At 48.8% G+C, this 20,449-nt stretch overlaps 2 protein-coding genes across 2 annotated transcripts; both read left to right on the top strand.

The window, feature by feature from the left end:
* Window positions 1–1,120: 1,120 nt before the first annotated feature.
* Window positions 1,121–10,533, top strand: Hdgf (heparin binding growth factor). The gene is made up of 6 exons (XM_048454007.3): window positions 1,121–1,449; window positions 7,680–7,756; window positions 7,905–8,043; window positions 8,601–8,786; window positions 8,950–9,176; window positions 9,367–10,533. Exons 1-6 carry the CDS (start codon window positions 1,363–1,365, stop codon window positions 9,371–9,373), a joined length of 723 nt encoding a protein of 240 aa, XP_048309964.1. The 5' UTR covers window positions 1,121–1,362; the 3' UTR covers window positions 9,374–10,533.
* Window positions 10,534–14,500: 3,967 nt separating this feature from the next.
* On the top strand, window positions 14,501–20,369 carry Mrpl24 (mitochondrial ribosomal protein L24). The gene is made up of 6 exons (XM_087897397.1): window positions 14,501–14,743; window positions 18,779–19,014; window positions 19,085–19,180; window positions 19,343–19,446; window positions 19,850–19,980; window positions 20,147–20,369. Exons 2-6 carry the CDS (start codon window positions 18,832–18,834, stop codon window positions 20,281–20,283), a joined length of 651 nt encoding a protein of 216 aa, XP_087753523.1. The 5' UTR covers window positions 14,501–14,743; window positions 18,779–18,831; the 3' UTR covers window positions 20,284–20,369.
* The last annotated feature ends 80 nt before the right edge of the window (window positions 20,370–20,449 follow it).

The raw sequence follows: 20,449 nt of genomic DNA, 5'->3' as shown, positions 1-20,449 counted from the left end.
GTGTTACATTTGTTTATGCTGTGGAACATTTGTTTACTGATGCAAAGATGTATCGCATTCTTTTATGTTGCATTTGTTTAACTCTGTGTTAAAGCTGTATTTGTCTAAAACACCTGACTGGTCTACTATAGAGCTGAACCGCCAAAAGCAAGGCGGGACTGGCAGGCAGAGAGAATAAATAAAAGGAGAAAGAGGGAGGGGCAAGAGCAAGGAGAGGAAAATGTTAGGGTTCTACTACTTCAGCCAGTCAAGGAGTAAGCGTAGAAGATTAAGAAAGACAAAAATCTCAGAGACAAAAGGTAGTCGGGATAATTTAAGGAAAGCTGGCTAGAAATAAACCAAGCTAAGGCCAGGCATTCATGAGTAAGAAAAAGTCTCCATATGTGTTTGAGAGCTGGGTAGCAGGCCCCCAAAAGAGTCCAAAGAATAAAAAAACAACAACAACAACAACAACAAAAAAAAGCCCAACAAGCTGGTGGAAGTCCAGATAAATTACTAGGCAGCAGCATAGATTATGAGCATCTACTGCACCCCGAAAATGCCCACAATCTCTTGGGGACCATGGGACTACCAGTTTCAAGCCTTTCCTCCATTGTATAGGCTGCCCTACTAAGATTCGAACTCTTATCACCCCTGACCCCATACCCAAAAGAAGCACGTGGAAGCCCAGGATGGCCCGTACACCGTTCTGCGGTACCCACGCCTCTCGCCTTGGCCGTTTTGCTAGAAGCCAGCGGCTGACCAGATACGTGGGTAGGGACACGGAACAGGGTATGGGGACACTGTGCAACAGTAGGCCCCGCCAGGCTGGCTGGAAGCGCCCCGTGGAGCAGGAGGGAGGGGCACGTGCAGCTTGTCCAGCAGGCGCCCGCTCATCGGGAGCTGGCACTCACCACCCGCCCGCACACAAAGCCCGCTCGGCGAGCTCGGCGCTCGGCTCCTCAGGCCTGTGCCGCTGCTCTCAATCTGAGGCTTCCAGGTTGGGCGCCGGGCCCGAGCAGGCATCAGGCGTCGAGCATCTGCGCGCATCGAACCGCCGCGGGCGGGAGTGCAAGGGGAGGAGTGGGCCGCGGGGGGTGGGGTGGAGGAAGCGGCCTCGCGCTGAGGAGGGAGCAATTGAATTTCAAACACAAACAACCGCACGAGCGCGCCCCGAGCCGAGCGTTGCCCACCGCGCCCGCCCCGTCCGAGCGGCGCGCGGGCGCAGACGCCGTGGCTGCTCCGGAGCTCGCGCCAGGGGCCACCATCGAGGCGGGGGCCGCGCGAGGGCCGAAGCGCAGCGGCGCCACAACCGCCGCACGCGCAAACTTGGGCTCGCGCTTCCCGGCTCGGCGCGGAGCCCGGGGCGCCCGCGGCCCCGCCATGTCGCGATCCAACCGGCAGAAGGAGTACAAATGCGGGGACCTGGTGTTCGCGAAGATGAAGGGATACCCACACTGGCCGGCCCGGGTGAGCAGTGGGGCCATCGCGGGCCCTGAATGCGGTTGCATAACGATCGGGAGGGCTCGGTCGCCAAGCGCAGAGCGGGCGGAGGGGCAGGGGCACCGGGCCTGCTCGCCCTGGTGGGAGTCCTCCACCGCTTACATAACGGAGATTGCGGGGGCCAGCACCTGGCCGGCAGCGCCGCGTGCTCAGTCCGCCCGCAACTCTCCTACCGGCCGAGGCTTTGGGCGCACGGTCGGGGAGCGGCCGGGTGGTGAGTCGCTTCTTCTGGCGCGACTCCTAACCCCTTCGGGGAGCCCGGAGTCTCTATTGATAGTTGCCTTCGGTTCGGATTTCTCTTTCTGAGCAAACGGTTGCGAAGGGTCCCAGTCCACAGAGGGTTAAGTGGAGGTAGAGCTGTCGTCTAGCAAACTTTCTTCGAGTATTTTGCAGGAAATCTAAAGTTGGGAGGGTCGTGGAGTGATTTGGGGGGACTTAAGAAATGGTCTGCCTATGGGTAACTCTACTACAACCCGTTAGCCCTCAGCTTTACGAGAACATCCCTCCATATGCCGTCAGCTCCGATTTGGAACTGTAGGCAGCAGGGCCCCGTGTGCTTGGGAAGACCTGTACAGATCACCTTGGTGAGGCGGGGGATTGTGGGCGACCGAATTGCCTCCGCAGCACAGCAGCGAGCCTCTCCCAGAGGCCCGTGTCAGCCATGTGGTAGTTTCAACCCGCCAACAGAAGGGCCTTCCCCATTCCAGCACCTGGCCAGGTGGGAGGGTGGGGCCGAAAGCCTGCTGTGTTGATCACCTTTTCTCCAAGGAAAAGGTTAAGTGAGTGTGTGGGTGCTTCTGGCAACTTAAAAGTGAATGTAAAGGGACCCTTGGTACTGGTTGAAGGCATGACTCAGCCCCTAGGGTGTGGGATTTGTGTAAAGTGAAATCCTAGGGCAGAAAGGCCTGAAGGAGGGGTCCCGAAGCAGGTTTGCCTTGAGGCTTTGGCTTTTCCAGCATGGCTGACTGTTCATCTGGCTCAGTACTACTCTGAGCCTAGGAAGTTCCTCCATGCTTTCTTGGTTACTATTCAGGGTTTGGGGCCAGCTTGATCATTGAGAAAACCCATACTCTCCCCCTCGCAAAGAGTGTGTCCAATCCCACTTGCCTGAGCTCCTTGCTCTCTGAAACTTTCAAGTGAGTCAAATAAGGCCTGGCCTCTGGCTTGGGAGTGAAGTGCAGAGAGAAACCAGACTCGGTTCCAGAGCCTAAGAAGGGCTTGACTGAAGCTAGGCTGTGTGTGTGTGTGTATGTGTGTGTGTGAGTGATGTGAACAGTCATGTACTATACCCTGCACTGGCTTCTTGGGCAGGGCAAGAATTGAACCCAGGTCTCTACTACTGCTTCCCCTTGCTGGCGGTAAGACAAAGTTCAGTGGTAAGCTATGCCTGAGAAAGGAGAAATAGTTATGAAGTGTAAATTTAGGGATCTTGTGGTATGTCTTATTCCTTGAAACCTATTGCCCTATGAGAAAGCCCCTCTGATTCCTGGTGACCTTTGGATAGAAGACACCGTGAAGCAGGGATACCATCCATTTCTTTTCAGTATGAGCTCCAGGGCAGAAGGGTAGGACAGAGAGGCAATTTCTTTCTCTATTGAGGCCTCGACCTTTGAGATAGAGTTGTAAATGGGTCTCAGAGATAGGCCTGGCCTGGTTGTGACACTTAAGAGGAGGGGGACATCCAAGGCTATCACCGCTCTAAGGATTCCTGTTGGTTCCCAAAAGGAGAAAACTGAGTCTACCCCACCCCCAATTCCTTAGAACCTGTCTTAGCTCTTCCTGAGTTGGAGGAGGAAGGCAGAAGCCTGATAGCTGGTTGCTCCAGGGTGTAGCCAGAATCTTGGGCCCTGATGCAGGTCGCCTCTTGCACCTTGCTTCCCTCATTTGCTGCTTCTGGGAAAAGACTAAAAGGACTTGAGATTGAAGTCATAGGGACCACATGGTAGCAGGACCTGACTGGAAGAGTGCTTGATGACTCCATCTTACCTTCTTCCCCCTTCTTCCTGCCTGACTTCCTGGAGGATCTCCAGACACTTAACAAGGAACCACCCAAGCCGAGTTTCCCTCTCCTCCACCCTGGGTGCCTTTCTCTTCTCCCAATCCTGGAGACACACGCTCCCAAGCAGTCTAGAGCCTTCCTCTTGACTCTTCTCTTTTCTGCCCTTGGCCTTGCCACACTGAGGTGTCTACTGTCCTGAACATTCTGGTTCCCCTAGGTCAAGTCAGCCAGATGAGCTAGTGTGTCTCTAGCTTTCCTCAGTCTTCCTAAATGCCCAGTGATCTTGGAACTGCTTGGGCTCTGAGTGCTGTGGGCATGGTGTTCAGTTCTCCCTGCTCCTGTGGACACTGCAAATGGCTTCAAAGGCCTCTGGCCTGGACAGGACGGGGTTTCTAGTGTTTAAGGCCTGTCTGGTGGAAATGCAGAGGAGTGGGCTGAAATGGTTAAGAAGTTTCAAAATCTCCTTCCAGTTGGCTAGAGGAGGAAGTGTGGTAGGGTCCCCAGCACATCTGGCCCCACCCTGGCTCACTCTCCTTTGACTCACCTAGTTTAGTCACCACCTGGAGACAGATTCAGGACAGACTTCTTTGAGACTTAGGGTGGAAGAGAGACTTGGGGTGGAAGAGCTGCCCTTCACAACCAAGCTCCAGGAAAGACGTTTGTTTGTAGCTGGCGGGGTGGGGGTGCTGCCACAAAAGTGATTTCTTTTGTGTGGGGGAAGGGGATTGGAAATGCTTCTGAGTGGAAAGCATTCCCACCCCCCAACCCTACCTGCTACACCTACATACAATAGTGAGTGTAGGGCTGGAGAGATGGCTCAGTGGTTAAGCGCATAAGCTCATAGACTGTTCTTCCAGAGGTCCTGAGTTCAATTCCCAGCACCCACATGCTGGCTCACAACCATCTGTAATGAGACCTGGCTCTCTCTTCTGTCCTGCAGGTGTACATGTGGGCAGAATGCTGTATACATAATAAATAAATAAATCTTTAAAAAAAACAATAGTGAGTGTAGTTGGAAAATGAGCCTCTTAAGGAAGAGGCCTATCTGCTCTCATTCCTCCACACCTAACCTTTATGTAGCTGGAAGTTGGCAGGACTGGTGGAGTTGGTATGTCTAATTCCATCCAGCCTTGTGTCTAGGACTGGGCAGCTAGAGACCTACTGGGTCCCCTGCCACACGATTTAGATTCTGCCTGTTTGCTCTCCATGGGAAGATGAGGCATTTCAGTCGGTGTTCTTGGAGAGAACCTCGAGTCTCCTAACCCTTCCTCCACCCCTCTTTCTTTTAGTCTCCTCTTTTCCCTTTCATTACACTGTATTACCAGGCTGAAAGCACAGTGATGCCCTGACTTGGGTGTGGGCTCTCCAGCACTTCAGCCTGGATTCCCCCCAACCCCCACCTCCCACCCCCGCATAGGTGTCAGGCCTATGAGAGAGCCTTGCTACCGTTGTCCTTTACTTGTCTCCTGGGATCTCTTAAGCCCTGGAGGCCTACCCCCACGTGTGCGTGCGTGCGTGCGTGCGTGCGTGTGTGTGTGTGTGTGTGTGTGTGTGTGTGTACTAACCTCCCCCTCTGAGGGGGGGGGGCTAGTTGATAACTGGAGTCAGGTATCCTGTCCCCACCCCTTAGAGCATGTCCCCCTCCCCCTTTGCTTTCCAGTTCTAGTTTAGTTTCACGTACAGCCCAAGATCTGCGTGCCAGATTACGGGCTTTAGTGTCCCCTCCTCCCCAATCCTGGATGGCAGGCCTGGGGGGAGGGGTGGTCACATTCCTGGTGGCTGAGTGGCCCCGGAGGGGCGGAGTTGAGTTGTCATAGTGATGGGGATCACGGTTGTGGGGGAACTGCGTGCCTTTCCACCAGGTTCCCACACCCCAGCATCTCCTGATTCTTGGGCTGGGCCTAGTTTGACTTGTGCTTTCCTAAGGGGAGGGGCTGGGCCGAAGTCCCCAGAGGCCACGGGGCAAGGGGGAGGGGCCCAGAAAGTCTGGGGCAAGATGCCCTTCCAAGTCATACCCACTCAGCTCATTCTAGTCACAGCCTCCCTGTCTCCTCAGTGTTCCCAGTAGACCTTCTTTCTCTAACCACTGCCTTGGCCTGCCTCTTAGGTTTGTGTCTGCAGCCTCAGTCAACATGGCCACCTGGCCTCTGGAGGAGGGCGGGCATTTGGGAGTGTTGCAAGGGTTGCTGGGAGTTGTAGTCCCTGCCCCAACAGCTTGGCTTGGCCTGAACTTCAGGACAATTCGAGGCTGAGCTGGCCAACTGTTCTATCTTGATTTCAAACTTTAACCTCAGCACTTACTACCTTTACTGCAGAATTCCTCCTGGGTCAGAGGGCAAGCGATCTCAAGAAATTAGGTCTAGATTGAAAAGATGCCTTGGTGGTTAAGAGCATTGGCGGCTCTTCCATAGGACCTGGGATTCTATTCTCAGCATCTACATGGCAGCTCACAAAAAAAACTGTCTCGGGGGATCTGACACCCTCTTCTGGCTTCCTCAGGCATTCATGAGGTATACAGGAATAACACTGGGGAAAACGTGTGTGTGTGTATTTTTTTTTTTTAAGAAAATTAGAGCCGGGTGGTGGTGCAGACATTTAATTCCAACACTCTGGAGGCAGAGGAAAGTGGGTCTTTGAGTTCAAGGCTAGCCTGATCTAATTAGTTCAGGACAGCCAAAACTAAACAAAAAAACACTCTCTGGGAAGGGGGTAGGCTTGAAATCTGGTCCTTATAATAATGTGTCGTTTTTTTTTTTCTTGGGAAGGGCATGTCTTTCTTGACTCAGTATCCCCATCTGTAAAAAAGATTTTTACTTATTTTAGTGACTTATTTTAACTGGCTTTCAAGGCCAATCTAGTCTGTAGAGTGAGTTCCAGGACAGCCAGGGCTACACAGAGAAACCCTGCCTGGGAAGGAACCCTACAGACAGACAGACGGACGGACAGACGTATGTATGTAATAAATAGATAAATAAATGTAAATAAAATTTTTTTGTATTTATTTGTTTTGGTGGTTTGTTTTTGTTTGACACAGGGTCTCACTATGTAGCTTTGACTGTCCTGGAACTCAATACGTATACAAGACTGGCTTTGAACTCAGAGATCTGCCTTCCTCTGCCTCCCAGGGTGCTGTGATTAAAGGTGTGCACCACAATGCCCATCAGGATTTCAGAACTGTATCACCAGGCCTGACTCATTCAGCAAATACTGTAAACCTACTGTGTGCTGGAGATGCAAGCCGATCTGATCTGGGTGTGGTGGGTACTACTTTGGACAGCAGAATCATGAGTTCCAGCCTGAGCTATATATGGTGAGATCCTGTCACCAAAAAGAAAGTACAGATAGCTCACAAAAATATTCACCAAGTAATGAATTGTTTGTAAAATTGGAACTATAAAGGGGGGGTGTTAGGATGGTGTGTCCTAGGGGCCCCCTGGTCAGAGATGAAGCTTTCTGGGGGGCATGATGGTGGGGTTGAAGCTGCTCAGAAAGAATTTAGTAAACTTGACAGGCCGACTGAAAGGGCAGTTTAACTTGTCATTAAGCACCCTAAACCTGTGACTCAGTATTCTACAGATGGGAACCAGGCAGAGGCTTGCCAGCCTCTAATGTAGCAGAGCAGACATTCAGATTTAGCTGGATATGGTGGCGCACGCCTTTAATCCCAACACTCGGGAGACAGGAAGGTGGATCTCTGTGAATTTGAGGCCAGCCTGGTCTTCAGAGTGAGTTTCAGGACAGCCAGGGCTACACAGAGGAAATCCTGGTGGTGGGGAGTTCCGACTTTGCATTGAGAAGGGGTGGGCAGTGATCAGAGAGAAAGCATTGAGAGAGTTGAGATTCTTGGACATTTCATAATTGGAGATTGGTATGTGATTGAGGCAGGAGGATCAGGCTGGGCTGCATAGCAAGACACTGTCTCAAAATACAAAGAAGTAACAAACAGTATTGGTGGCAGAGGGAATGGCACTTTGGCCAGGATTGGACACTGGAGATGTTCTCTGAAGGAGAGTGGAGTCACCCTGGATTTGTTAAACTTTCCTATTAGTTTAATTTGGACAAGTTGTACTACTAACCATGTTTTGCAAATTGGGTATTCTCTGGAGTCCTGTTCTGTCTGGCTTTATACAAACGTCACCTTGCCCAGAATGAAGCCTCGGGACTCAGACTCACATCTTCTCTTCCTTTCTTGTCCTAGATTGATGAGATGCCTGAAGCTGCTGTGAAATCAACAGCCAACAAATACCAAGTCTTTTTTTTTGGAACCCACGAGACGTGAGTGAGGGGCTGGTGGGGTGCAGGTGGGACACTGTGGGAACACCATTGTGGGGAAAGGGGGTGGGTGATGATATCTGTCCGTGTCTGGCATTTAGCTTGGTGGCAGCTTGGGGCTTGAGAGCACAGTCTCCTATCTCTCCCCCAGGGCATTCCTGGGCCCCAAAGACCTCTTCCCTTATGAGGAATCCAAGGAGAAGTTTGGCAAGCCCAATAAGAGGAAAGGGTTCAGCGAGGGACTGTGGGAGATCGAGAACAACCCTACAGTCAAGGCCTCTGGCTACCAGGTGAGCAAAGCCCCGGAAGGCAGGGTATGTAGGTCTAGGAGCCTCGCCCAGAATCTCAAGGCTTTTGGGGTGGTAGCGGTAGGACTTCTTGCGAGAGGGACCTGGAGGGTGTGGGGTTACTTGTAGTTAGGGGCCACTGCTGGTGGCATCGAGGACAAGAATAAGATGGACACGGTAAGTGGGGTAAACCTTTGTTGGGCCCATCGTTAGTAAGAGGACACAACCTTCCAAGAGGAGGTTCTTGTGTGCCGGGCAGGACAAGGCGGGAGGGCAGGGGGAGCGGGGTCGTGGGGAATGGGTCCCAGATCCCTTTGGGAGAAGTTGACCCGAGGTTTTGCCTCCTGCTCCAGCCCTCCCCCCTCCTGCACAGAGCCCTGCCTGCCCGGCCTGTGGGTTAACCCCAGGGCTAATCAACAGAGGTGGGTCTCAAATCACTTGTGAGACTGGGCACCTGGGTGGGGGTGGGGGAGAGGTGGGCAGACGAAGGAGTGAGTGTCTGAGGGGTGGTTGGGGAGGGACTAGTCTCTGGTGCCACTCCGCCTCTGATGTCTTCACAGTCCTCCCAGAAAAAGAGCTGTGTCAACGAGGCTGAGCTGGAGCCTGGAGGCCCCGAGGGCGACGGTGACAAGAAAGGCGGTGCCGAGGGTAGCAGCGATGAGGAAGGGAAACTTGTCATCGATGAGCCGGCCAAGGAGAAGAATGAGAAGGGGGTGCTGAAGAGGAGAGCAGGGGACATGCTGGAGGTGACTGTCAGGATGTGCCTGCAGCATTTTCTGGGGAGCCAGCTGAGATTAGAGCACAGGTTTTCTGGGTAGCACTCTAGAAAGAGGCCCTGAGGAGGGGTGTAGGCACAGGGAGGTTAACTGTCTCTAGTCTCAGTTGATGTTCTCTGACAATCTGTCCTAGGACTCCCCTAAACGTCCCAAGGAGTCAGGAGACCATGAAGAGGAAGAGAAGGAGGTGGCTACCTTGGAGGGTGAGAGGCCCCCACCGGTAGAGATGGAGAAGAACAGTGCCCCCTCTGAGCCAGACTCTGGCCGGGGACCTCCTCCAGAGGAAGAAGAAGATGAAGAGGAGGAGGAGGAGGCTACCAAGGGAGAGGCCGAAGCCCAGAGTGTCAGAGATCATGAGAGGTGAGTGAGCTAGCTTGGCAGTGGGCAGGGAGGGCTCAGCCACACATGGAGAGGAGGACACAGAAAAGGGTCTGCAGTAGTCAGGCTGTCTGGAGGCTGGGTGGGCTCTCCCAGAAGACCTGCACTGGCTGGGGCAAGGCCAGGCCAAGGCCACACCATTAACCCTTCTCCCTCCAACCCTCCCCTGCAGCCTGTAGCCACCAATGTTTCAAGAGGAGCCCCTGCCCCGTTCCTGCTGCTGTCTGGGTGCTACTGGGGAAACTGGCCATGGCCTGCAAACTGGGAACCCTTTTCCCACCCAACCCACTCTCCTCCTTCACTCAGTTTCTCCTTTTTTAAGCCCACCTCCTGGAGAATGGCTTGATCTTCACCTCCAGGTTCCTGTATCCTGTGATCTGAGTCAGGGTCGTGTGCCCTGGAATGAAATGGGGCCGTTATATCTTCTTAGATTTGTCTCCTAGGACTTGTGTTGGGGTCTGGGCTGCTGTTTCCACCTCTTGACACCTTTGCCCTCCTTGCAGGTATTCTAGATCTTTGGGCTGGGTGGGGCAGGAGTGGGGTGATGGAATGTTAACTTGAGTATGGGTTCTTGGGTGGCATCTCCTGAGCTCTTGCTCCTACACTTATTTTCCCATCTGCTCAAAAGGGATACTGGGAAAGAGGCTCTCATCCATATATCCTTGATGATTTTGAGAATTTTTTTTTTCCCCTGAACCCTAGGGTTCAAGGAGTTGTAGTTTAACATCAAGACTTTGGGGTTTCCACATTGTTAGGGTCAAGGACCTGGAGAGCTGATAATCTGAAAGATTAACTCATCATTTGTGGTGTCTCTCTAGATCTCAGGTCAGAGATGGGTAACGTGGGGAGACCCTGCTGCCTTCTTCCCTCTTCCCACTGTGCTCAAGGCCGGCCTCTAGTCAGACACATCACCCAGACAAAAAGGAAAAGATACATTTTTTAGGAAATGTTTTTAATAAAAGAAAATTACAAAAAGGAAAAAAAAAACAAGCTGTTAATCCCAGCCCTTTGTGTGCCCCCCACTACTGACCCGTTTCTGGGGTGCACTGGGAGGCTCTCTTTCTGTTCAAGTTGATGACTCCTTGAAGCTGGGGCTTTGATGTTCTTCCGGAGTTGGTCCTCTGGCATTGGCACACATCTAGTTTGTAGCCCACTGAATACCGGGAAAAGTGCTCTCTCCCAGCCTCTTCTGGGATTTCTTATGCCCCCTTCCTTCTTTTATTCCTATCCCTCCCTTGGGCTCTGAAGAAAAATTGCTGACTGTAGCTTTGGAAGTGTAGCTCTGAGAACCATAGACAATTTGAATTCTAGGAAAATAAAGCCGTTGATTACTATCCTGGATCCTGACTAATTGTTTTGAGTGTCTGGGTTAACTGGAGAGGGGAAGGGGGACAAATATATCTCTTCCTCGGTGTCCATTCCCACACAAGACCACACAAACCCACACCATCCATTCTACCCTTGCAAGTGTCTGGGAGGGTCAAAAACGTTTGTATAATTTTATTAGGTATATTTTATGAGTGTTTTGCCCACATTTACGTATGTGCATCACATGCAAGCCTGGTACCCTAGGAGGTCAGAAGAAGCCATTGTGGCAACCAAACCCAAGTCTTCTGCAAGAGCAGCAACTGCTTGTTGAGCCTTTTCTTCACAACTAGTCTAACATATTTTTGAGGCAGGTGTGGTAGCACAAATCTGTATTCTCACTAGTGGGAAGGCAGGAGGATCATGAGTGCCAGCCTGGGCTGTACAAAAATCCCATGTTCGAACCACCCTACCCCCCACCATGTACACATTAAAAAATTGCATAAAAATAGGTTTTAAGGGGCTAAGGATATACATAAAGACACACATACCTCAATTGGTAGAGTAAATTGTCTAGTGTTCACAAATCAGAAGCCTTGGATGTGGTCCCCAACCACGGCAAAAAGGGTGTGATAATGCATGACTATAGCCCCAGAACACAGAAGATGGGGGGTCAGGAAAAGGTGGGTGTGATGATGCATGGCTATAGCCCCAGCACACAGGAGGTGGAGGCAGCGGCGGGGGTGGGGTGTCAGAAGTTTATGCTTTCACACAAGCCAGATGACCTGACTTTTCTTCCAGAGATCAGAAAAGCTGGGTGTTCTCTGAGGCACAGAAAAGAGACTGTCACCTGGCTCAACGATCTGGAAGATGTCCTCTAACCTCCACAGGTGTGTGGCGGCACAGGTGCTGGCACTAATACATAAATGAATTATTTCAGAGTTGAGGACTAAAACCAAGGCCTTGCTAAAGTTAAATCTCTAATCCCATGAAGTAAAACTTTAAAAAACAATTTGTAAGAAAATAGCAAAAAAAAAAAAAAAAAACAGGGCTGGAGAGATGACTCAGAGGTTAAGAGCACTGCTTGCTCTTCCAAAAAAAAAAGGTCCTGAGTTCAATTCCCAGCAACCACATGGTGCCTCACAACCACTTGTAATGAGGTCTAGTGCCCTCTTCTGGCCTTCAGGCATACATGGAGACAATATTGTATACATAATAAATAAATAAATTAATTAAATAAATTTAAAAATGAAACCAACCCATACTATATGGTAATTGTAGAGTTGGTTTAACAGTTAAAGAGTACTTGTTCTAGAGGACCTAGGTTCAGTTACCAGCACCTGTACTGACCCAGAACCATCCATAACTTCAGCTCCAAGGGATCCAATTCAATACCCTTTTCTGACTTCCCTGTGTACCAGGCACACATGTGGTACATACAATACATGGAGACAAAATATTCCTACACAGAAATTAAATTTTTATTACATTTTGCTTTGTGTGCCTTTGTGAAGGTCAAAGGACAATTTTCAGGAATCTCTACCATGTGGGACCAGGTCATCATGCAGTAGGTACTTTTACCCACTGAGCTATGTGACCAGCCCAATACATTTAAAAAATTATTTTAAAGTCAAGCTAGGCGGTGGTGGTGTGCATCTTTAATCCCAGCATTCAGAGGCAGGTGGAGCTCTGTGAGTTCAAGGCCAGCCTGGTCTACAGAACTGAGTTCCAGGACAGGCTCCAAAGCTACACAGAGAAAAACCCTGTCTCGAAAAACAAAATCATCTGCAGGTATGCAGCAAGCTTTTGTGCGGGTATGCACAAAGTCGGTTATATAGAAACTCTTGAGGACCTAGGTTTGATCTCTAGTACTTCAAAAAAAAAAAAAAAAAAAAGAAAGAAAGAAATGGAGTGTGAAGAGGATCCACAAATAGTCATGGAAAGTGTGTGACTTTTGTCTGAGTCAGGGTCTCATGTAACCCAAGATACATTTTAACTATATAGTTGAGGATGACCTTAAAGTGATCTCTAAGTGAAGAGGGTCTCCCTGTTGGTCTCAAACTCATGATCCTTTTAGTCTCTAACGTGCTGGGAAGAAGTGAGTGGTTTGGTTCTAGAAAAGTCTTGGACCTTCAAGTTACAGTTTAGGGAGGATAAATTAACCATTTGATGCTAGTTAGGTTGCTAACCACGTGTCAGCTTGAATTAGCTAGGCGTGGTGGTGCACACATGGGATCTCAGCAAAAGGCCAGCCTGGTCTACATAGTGAGTTGCGGGACAGCCAAGGCTACATCGTGAGACCCTGTCTCAATAATAAGACAAGGCTTCTAGGCAAGAGTTATAAGTTTTGTTTTTTTTTTTTCCCAAAAAGGTTGACAGTTTCTCTGTGTAACAGCCCTGGCTGTCCTGGAACTCGAAGTCCAGCTGACCCCAAACTCAAGAATTAATGACTTATTTTCCCTTGGATATTTGAGACAGGGTTTCTCTGTGTAGCTTTGGAGCCTTCCTGTTTAAAGGTGTGTGCCACCACTGCCCAACTCAATTCATGACTTTTAATTTCAGAGTTCACTTGAAGGTCTGCAGATGGCTTGGCAGTTGCAAAGGAAACTGGGCTCCCAGCACTCACATCAGGCAGCTCACAACTACCTGTAACTCCAATTTCAGGGCACCCCAATACCTTCACCTTCTGGCCGCCACAGGCACCAGCGCACATTTCCTACACTTAAAATTACAATGGTATGTCGTGATGGGGAGTGCCAGGTCTCCAAAATATCCAAGGCTAGGGCAGCTGGACTGCTTCTTCAGAGTATGCAGGTTTGATTCCCAGCACCTACATGACAGCTTGCAACTGTTTGTATCTCCAGTTACAGGGGACCCGACACCCTCACACAGACATACATGCAGGCAAAGGATCAAAGCACATGGAATAAAAAAATAAAAAAAAAAAAGAAGGGGAAGGGCTTATACAGATAAATCCTGTCTCCGGAAAAAATTAGGAAGGTACATACACATAAAAAAAAAAAAAAAAAAAAAAGAAAGAAAAAAGATGCAGTGAACCCTAGGGGTTGGGTCAGTCTGGAGCACCACATAAACCAGGCTTGTTGATGTTGAACCCCAGCACCTAGGAAGTGAGAACAGAAACTAGCAAGTTTGAGGTGAGCCTGGGCTACATGAGACACTCAGGAAACAACAGTTGAGAGGATGCACACCAAGTCCATCTTGCTGAGAGGCTAGTTTAGAGGTTGGGCCAGGCATACCAACCTTCATCTCAGGCTGAAAATGACAAAACTGTGCTTTCTCATAGGTAGAGTTTGAGGTCAATGACAAATCTGGTGCTGATGGCCTCAGGTATACTTTTCTAGTTATACTCATCCTAAGAACAAAGGACATTTCTTCAGGCTCTCCTAATCACTGACTAGTTCACTAACCAAGTTCCTGGCATTACAAACCAGACAGGTTACAGGGGATAGCAGACCCAAAACTCTCTCAGTCACTAGATTTGCTGTGATCAGGGCAGGAAGGTGAGTGGCCAAAGAGCGAGTTGTTAGGTTTTGCTAGAGAAGCCTGCCAGTCCACTGATGGTGGAAGAGAGGGCAGGTGGGAAGTGGACACCATGGAAACTTCCCAGTATGCTCCACTTTACATAGATTGTTTAGCTCATTTAGTATTGAAAGGACCCACGATTACCCATTCCTCTACAAAGGTGGGGCGGTTTTATAATATGTCATGGTCCTTCAAGCAGAGAAGAGCCAGGACACAATGGCTGTAATCTCACGTAGAAATGGATCACTTTGCTTTGAATAGGAAGTCATAACCACCAAGAAAATGGAGTGTTGTTTTCTGTGAACTACAACTCCCAGTGGCCTCCACGCAAAGCACTTACAGGAAAGTACCCTGCGAATCTGCCCGTCTTTCGCCTTCAATTCCCGACATGCCTTTCACACCCGGAATTTCCTACTTATGTCCATATTTCCCGTTTTCAGGTCATTTTGTAGCGACGGACTACATTTCCCAGCAAGCTGAGAGGCTCGCTTCGTTTTTAAGCGTCCTCTCTGCAATTAGACTACACCTCCCGGACTGCCCATGTATAGCACCCACGTGCAAAGAAAGGTTGGGAAAAGTGAGACTGGTCACCGGTGGTCGTCGCGAAGGAAGGGACTTCCTTTTCCTAGTCTTAAACTGAGGGGCAGTCCTCATCCTTGGGTTTCTCTTTACTAGGAGGTTGGAGCTGTCGTCGGATCTGGGTGAGTCTGACAGGGCAGCGCTTGAAGGGCTTGACCTGGGGCTTGAGAAGAAAGCCTACGGCGGAAGTGGCACCAGTATCCGATTGTGTAGGGAACCGAAGGGAAAGATGGAGCGGGGCGTGCCCGGTTCTCCTGCTTTCTCATCCCAGAGCCTTGAAACACACCACACACTCTCGCTCTTTCTTTTTCTCCCTTCCTCTCTCTTCCCCCCTCTCTTCTCTCCTCTCCTCTCCCCTCTCCTCCCCTCCCCTCCCCTCTCCTCTCCTCTCCTCTCTCTCTTCCCCTCCTCTCCTCTCCTCTCCTCCTGTCTTCCCTCTCCAACCCGTTTTATTCCCCCCCCTTCCCTCTCTCTCGCCCTGCCTCTCTCCGCCTCTCTGCCTTAGACCCGTTTTTCGTTTTAGTGAACAGGATCTTAATGAGAATTGCAGCACTTCCTGGGTACTGAGAAGACCAAAACATTGAAATTCTCAGTTTTCGACTTGGCCAGGTGCTTAGAATCAGTGTGTTGGATCTAATTAGAAATATTTAAGCCCTTGTATTCATCTAGCATCATGGATAACACTGGGCCAACCCCCGCGTCTCCTATCCTGAGGTATATAAAGAAGGGAAGAGTACCTCACTTAAACAGAATTACTTGCCCATTACATGTGAATCCCCGAGTTTGATCACCAGTACTCCCCTCCCCCCACCACAAAAATAAACAAAAAACAATGAGATTAGGAGCAATTTCATCGCTGCCCTTAGGCTTCTGTGAGATGCTACTTAATATGGAACCAGGCTAGCAGCTGCTATTTAGAGAGTTCACTGCAGGCTAGGCTAGCGTTCTGCATTGGGCCTTTTGACTTTGTTGTTTTGATTCGAGCAGGTCTCACCTTGTAGCTCAGACTGTTCTGTATCTTGCTGAGTGGGACAGACTGACCTTGAACTCATAGTAATTATAATGCTTCTGATTTCAATGAATCTCTTCACTTAGTATTTTATTTTTGTTTGTTTTTGTTGAGACAGGGTCTCACTAAGTAGTCTTGGCTGGCCCAGAACTGCTGTGTAGACTAGGTTGGCCTTGAACTCGCTGAGATCTGCCACCCAAGTGCTGGGATAAAGGGTTTGTCCTATTGCACTCATTCTTTATTTTTAATTTCTTAGATTTTTTTTAATGTGTGGAAGTATTTCTACACATTGTGTATTTCTACACATTGTGGGCATGTGTGTATGTACACCATGTATGTTCTTGGTACCCACTAAGGTCAAAGTAGGGTATGAAATTGGAGTTATGGATGGTCCTCTGTAAGAGCAACACGTGCTCTTAACTGCAGAGCCTTGTCCCCTCCTCTTCCATTAAGAATATTTAAAAGTCAAGGGCTGGAGAGATGGCTCAGCAGTTAAGAGCATTGGCTGCTCTTCCAGAGGTCCTGAGTTCAATTCCCAGCAATCATATAGTGGCTCACAATCATCTAAAGTGGCACCTCTTCTGACACAAAGGCATATGTGCAGACAGAGCACTCATATACATAAAATAAATCTTTTTTAAAAATAAAAATATTTAAAAGTCAGGGTTTTTCTATGTAGCCCAGCCTCAAGTCTCACTTAGTCTTTTTATTCTTACTTGTCAAGTGTTAGCATTATAGATGTGCATGACCACATCTGATTCCTTTTACCATTTTTTTCAAGTTGGATTTATTAATTTTTTTCTTTTTCTTTTGTTTTAAGATTTATTTATTTATTATATATGCTGTATTCTGCTGCATCTATGCCTGCAGGCCAGAAGAGGGTACCAGATCTCATTACAGATGGTTGTGAACCACCATATAGTTGCTGGGAATTGAACTCAGGACCTTCAGGAGAACAGGCAGTGCTCCTAACCTCTGAGCCATCGCTCCAACACGATTTATTAATTTTTTAAATGTGTATTTTGCCTACATGTATGTATATGCATTTACTTGCATGCCTGATGTCTAGAGAAGCCAGATGAGGGCATTGATCCCTGAAACTGGCATTCTGGGTGGTGTGAAACACCATGTAGATGCTGGGAATCAAATCAGGTTCTCCTGAAAAGGAGCAAGTGCTCTTAAGTGCTGAGCCTTCTCTTTAGCCCCCCTCCCGCCCCTTTTTTTACTTTTTGAGACAGGGTCTCACAAAATTGTTCAAGTGAGTCTTAAACTTGTTATCTTACCACAGTCTCCCAAGGAACTGGAAGGCCTGGCTTAAAGCACTTACTTTTTATCAGTTAATTCAGTAATCTGTTAATTTAGTCTACTGCCCAAGTTGGGAGTCTAGGAGTCAACAACCTTAGAGTGTGCAGTCTTGGGGTCCTTAAGTCTTAAAGGAAAAGCCATTCTTAGGGAGGAGTGGGTTGCTGACAGTCTGTTGACAGAGGTTTCTGTTCCACCCGGTCCCGCAGCCATTCAGTCCCAAAGACACAATACAGAGGCCTACATTAAGTATAAACTGGTTGCCTTACTAGCTCAGGCTTATTAACTTACTCTTACATCTTAAATTAACCCATAATTCTTGTCTGTGTTAGCCAAATGGCTTGGTACCTTTTATCAGCAAGACATTCTCATCTTGCTTCCTCTGCATCTGGGTGATGACTGCAGACTGAGTCTTTCCTTTTCCCAGAGTTCTCCTATTCTGGTTGCCCTGCCTATACTTCCTGTCTGGCTACTGGCCAATCAGTGTTTTATTAAACCAATACAAGTGACAAATCTTTACAGGATACAAGACCATTGTCCCACAGCAGTGAGTCTTTCCTGTGTGAGGTTAGAAGAAGACAGAACATGGGTTCAAGCCAATAAAAAGTCCTTATTAGCTGGCTGGCGGCTGCATTGGGTATTGGGGGGTCCCAGTGTATCCCCAAGCATTTTTCAAGGGGAGGTTTTAAGCACAAAAAACATACTCTGGGTTGACACACAGCCAAAAGCAGAACTACAAAACCAAAAAGCAAGGTTAATACATGTAGAGACTTTCCCAGAATCGTGGACTTTGATGGAATGGGTTTTAGTTTTCATTGGTGGTGCTGTCTATGTGATGAGTTTTATGGCCCGAATGGAGTCAATTGTGTGAAGATCTGGGGCCTGTTACATAGGCACACTGTAAGATATTTTTATCCTCACTGACTCTCTTTGCTGCCTTGTGACTACCTTCAGGCTCTGTCCTTTTCTTTCATTACCTGCTTCTCCCCTGTCCTGCTGTTCATGCATTCACTAAATAACTGTCTTAAGTATCTTAAATGCCAAGTTCTCCTGAGACAGCAATGCAAGGAACTAGATAGTGTGCCTCCTGGCCTCAGGGATTTTTTTTTTTCTTTTTTTGAAACATGTTTTTTCTGTTGCCCTGGCTGTCCTGGAAGTTGCTCTGTAGACCAGGCAGGCCTCGAACTCAGAGATCTGCCTGCCTCTGCCTTCCAAGTGCTGAGATTAAAGGCGTATGCCACCATTATCTGGCGGCCTCAAGTAAATTTTTTGCCTCGAAGTCAATAGATGGGGTTTGAATGCTGATTCCGCCCCCATAGTAGCTTTATCACTGTAGATAATACATAACCCCATTGTTTTCTCATTTGTAAAGACAACTTGTGAGAAGAGTCAACAAGATGAAGTCCACTGCGCAAGAGAGTCTATGTATGCTTTAATAACATTCCTGGGTTGTGAATGGTGGTACTAGGGAAGCAGATGAATTTGAGAGTTCAAGGCCAGCTTGGTCTACATAGTGACTATGCCTACCTACGTAGTTACATAGCTGTAGACAGCTAGGTCAGCCAGAGCTACACAGTGAGACCCTGCCTCAAAACACAAACAAGGGGCTGGAGAGTTGGCTCAGTGGTTAAGAGCATTGACTGCTCTTCCAGAGGACCTGGGTTTATTTCCTGGCACACATATGGTGTCTCACAATTGTCTGTAACTCCAGTTCCACGGGACCCAACATCATCACCCAGCTATACATGCATGCAAAACACCAATGCTCATAAAACAAAATAGATTAAAAACAAACAAAAGTTCCTCTCTTAGTTCAAATTTTTATTCTGTTTCTTTTGTCTCATAGTTGATGAAGAAACTTTTTGTGTCTTTCATTGGTGAGATTTCTTACATCTAACCATGCGGCTTTCGGCCCTGCTGGCCTTGGCATCCAAAGCCACCCTCCCTCCCCACTACCGCTATGGGATGAGCCGTCCAGGCTCCCTCTCAGACAAGAGAAAGAATCCTCCATGGAGCAGGCGGCGCCCAGTGGTGATAGAGCCCATCTCTGATGAAGACTGGCACCTATTCTGTGGAGACATGGTGAGAACATCAAGAATGACGGGAAGGGTTGTGGGCAACAATCTCCTGCCTTTGTCTTCTCATCTTACAGGTGGAAATCTTAGAAGGCAAAGATGCTGGGAAGCAGGGCAAAGTGGCCCAAGTTATTCGGCAGCGGAACTGGGTTGTCCTGGAGGGGTTGAACACGGTGAGTGAAAGGATGATGAGGAATTGGGAAGTCTTTCCCATCTGTCTCTTTTTTCTTAAGAGCAGCATGGGGAGACAGTGGGCTTGAGCTGAATATGCTAAACAGTAGTAGATAAATCCCTTTCACACACTTTGCTTTCTGATAATGCCTTCTCCTGGACAGCATTACCGTTATGTTGGCAGAACCAAGGATCACCGAGGGACCATGATCCCTAGTGAAGCCCCCTTGCTTCATCACCAGGTCAAGCTAGTGGACCCTATGGACAGGCAAGCACAGTTGCCTCTGGTCAAGGGGTTTCTAACTTGAGTCCATACAGGTGTCGGACAGACCCATTTATCACGAGAATGGTTTGTTGGATATGCTGAAACTCAGGGGAATCTGTTTCTTTTGGGGGGGAGGGGAGAGGTTCGAGACAGGGTTTCTCTGTGTAGTCCTGGCTCTCCTGGCTACAGTGCTGGCCTAGAACTCGGAGATCTGCCTGCCTCTGCCTTCTGAGTGCTGGGACTGAAAGTGCACAACCACCGCCCAGTGGGGTCTGTTTCTTGCACACAATTGTCAGTAGCTCTGACAGAAACAAAAGTGGTAACCCAAGTTACCATTGCCTTCAATTTTGGGTTGGAGGGTGGCACAAGGATCTGGCTCTAGACTAATTTTTTTTCTGTTTACCAGGAAACCCACTGAGATCCAGTGGAGATTTACTGAGGCAGGAGAGCGGGTCCGAGTCTCTACAAGATCTGGGAGAATTATCCCCAAACCTGAATTTCCTAGAGCAGATGGCATTGTCCCTGAAACATGGACTGGTAAGCTGGGGGTGGGCAGGAAGTAAACAGGGATGTGAGGTGTGAGAGGAAAAGCAAAGTTGGTAGGCTAGGGATGTAGCTTGGAGCAGTGCAAGGTCATGGGTTCCATCCCCAACACCGCAAGAAATAAACAGTCGGCAAATTATCCTTTCTTCTGACTCAATAGATGGCCCCAAGGACACATCAGTGGAAGATGCTCTAGAAAGAACGTACGTGCCCCGGCTAAAGACATTAGAAGAAGATGTGATGGAGGCTATGGGGATCCAGGAGACAAGAAGACACAAGAAGGTTTATTGGTACTGAGTCTGAGTGTAGCTGCTGCCTGCTCAGTCTTCACCTTGAAAGTGGAGGCCCCTCTTCTCCAGCACTAATAAAGAGCCATGAGTGTAGCTTCTGCACCACCTCTCTTCCTTCCTCAAGCGTTTGCATTTTGTGGAGGCCAGCACAGTGCAGCTTTTCTTCTTGTCAG

The sequence above is a fragment of the Myodes glareolus genome, chromosome 17 (assembly GCF_982192425.1).
Source record: "Myodes glareolus chromosome 17, mMyoGla1.1, whole genome shotgun sequence".
In the NCBI taxonomy this organism is placed as follows: domain Eukaryota; kingdom Metazoa; phylum Chordata; class Mammalia; order Rodentia; family Cricetidae; genus Myodes; species Myodes glareolus.
The sequence above is the reverse complement of the archived record's forward strand: the minus strand, read 5'-3'. Positions and strand labels throughout refer to the sequence as shown.